Source organism: Pygoscelis adeliae, unplaced genomic scaffold (assembly GCF_000699105.1).
Source record: "Pygoscelis adeliae isolate BGI_AS28 unplaced genomic scaffold, ASM69910v1 Scaffold113, whole genome shotgun sequence".
NCBI lineage: Eukaryota > Metazoa > Chordata > Aves > Sphenisciformes > Spheniscidae > Pygoscelis > Pygoscelis adeliae.
The window spans coordinates 13501900-13503605 of record NW_008825108.1 but is presented as its reverse complement, the minus strand read 5'-3'; the positions used below and the strand labels follow the sequence as shown (position 1 = coordinate 13503605).

The following is a 1706-nucleotide window of genomic DNA, read 5'->3' as shown; positions in this document are numbered from 1 at the left end:
ACAGTTATGTCTTCTCAGAGAAGTCTCTGTTTCAGCCATCTGATTTCAAATGGTTTCCTTAAGCCCTAATTTATTACTTCAAGTTCAGAAACTGTGCCTAGTCTGAAGATGCTTGAGAAATACACTCCCTCTCTGCATCGGCCCAAGCAGTTGGTGTCTGATGCAAACGTTTCTGGGTAAATGTGAACCAGATGTTCCCCGGTCCTGACTTGTGAACTTCTGTCCCGGGTTTCTACCCTGAGCCAGTGCAAGTCAGTTGGAGAGCTGCAAAGCGGCAAAGGGGCCGTCTGGATAAGCGCGCCACTCCAGATCCCTCTTCGCAGAGCTGTCGTAGCGCTCCTCCCTCGCTACCCACGTCCACCAAAATACGGGGCATGGTCTTTCCAGGGCCACTGTACAGCACCCAGCACAGCAAAACAGATTTGTAGCGAACAAACACATTGTGTTGTGAGCTTCTAAGAGAGGTGCCAGAGCAATCCCCCTGTGCCAGCTCTGCCCGTGGACGCCTCGCAGCCAGCCCCCCTGCTGCTGCTGCGTTAGCCAAGGACGTCGTATCTGAGAGGTCTGTGATAGAGAAATCTGGAGTCAGATTACGTTTCCCAACTGTTAATAAAATTTCCCCTGGAATAAAAGTAGAGGAGCTGGCGCCACTTTATGTTATTCAAAACCACAAATTTCCTCTCTCTTGCAATCTGCCAGAGTTACAGACTCTTTTGCAACTACTTAAAAATTCAAGATGTTTTCCTCAAGTGAGCGTCCCCCTCCTTCAAAACGCACCCAGGGCAAATTGGTGATCCAATTTGTCATTGCTGCTAATGAGGAGAGGGAAGGGTGATAGTGAACCAGCACGACAGCCCCACGCATGGGAATACATTATCAAGTGTTTCATCCCTGCATCTTCCCTGCCTGGGGATGTTAAAGGTTTCTGCAGCGAAAGGAAATGTTGATACGAATGATGCCGCTGCGGCCGAGACAAGGAGCGTAAGCTACGTGTGAGAGGGACGAGGAGGGTCTCTTCACTCTCAGCTTCAGGGCTGTTCCAGGGTCAGTAAATTAAACAGGGCTGGGGCATGGGCCAACCTCTGCCTCACTGGCTGTGGCATTAAATTGTTGCCGCATTTCTTGGTGCTGTTTTGGCCTGTACCACTCTCCAGATGGCACGTGGGCACATTTCGGAGCAGCACGTGCCAGAGGCTCCCTGCAGCAAGCAGGGACCCCTGCCTCAGAGGAAGAATTTATACCTGTAGACGTATGGAGGTGAACTATGTTGTGCCGCTACTTTGTACGGTAGATGTAGCCATGAAGGCAAGACTTTATCTGATGCCTGGCAAGACCTGTTTAAAATTTCTTGTCCGGATTGATAGCCATGTTTTCTTGTTAAGAAGGACCTTTGACTCTAATGCAGGCATGTAGGGAGCTGGATGGGAAATCATGAAACAGATTATTTCCGTTTTTGACAGCATATGTCACCTTATGTCTTTCATTGTTCAGTGTGTTACAGTCCTCCCGCCCTGAGGCCTCTGGTTGTACAGGCCATTATAAAATAGACCACTGACGTCAGCTGGAGCCTGTTGTTATTCCAGTAATGAACTTGTGAAATTTGTTACAGATAATAAATGCTAAGAACAGTCAAGAACCCTAAACCAGACAATTGGAGATTTGAAGAAGCCATCTTTCATATTTGATTTGTCTTACTGTTTCCCATA

At 48.1% G+C, this 1706-nt stretch overlaps 1 protein-coding gene across 1 annotated transcript in view; it reads right to left on the bottom strand.

Annotated features, from left to right (window-relative positions):
* Positions 1 to 232: 232 nt before the first annotated feature.
* ADAMTS20 (ADAM metallopeptidase with thrombospondin type 1 motif, 20) overlaps positions 233 to 1706 on the bottom strand; it is a 114289-nt gene continuing 112815 nt past the window's right edge. The window contains exon 41 of the mRNA XM_009327697.1: positions 233 to 621. Coding sequence (XP_009325972.1) covers positions 233 to 621 — 389 coding nt within the window. The remainder of the gene's footprint in view (positions 622 to 1706) is intronic.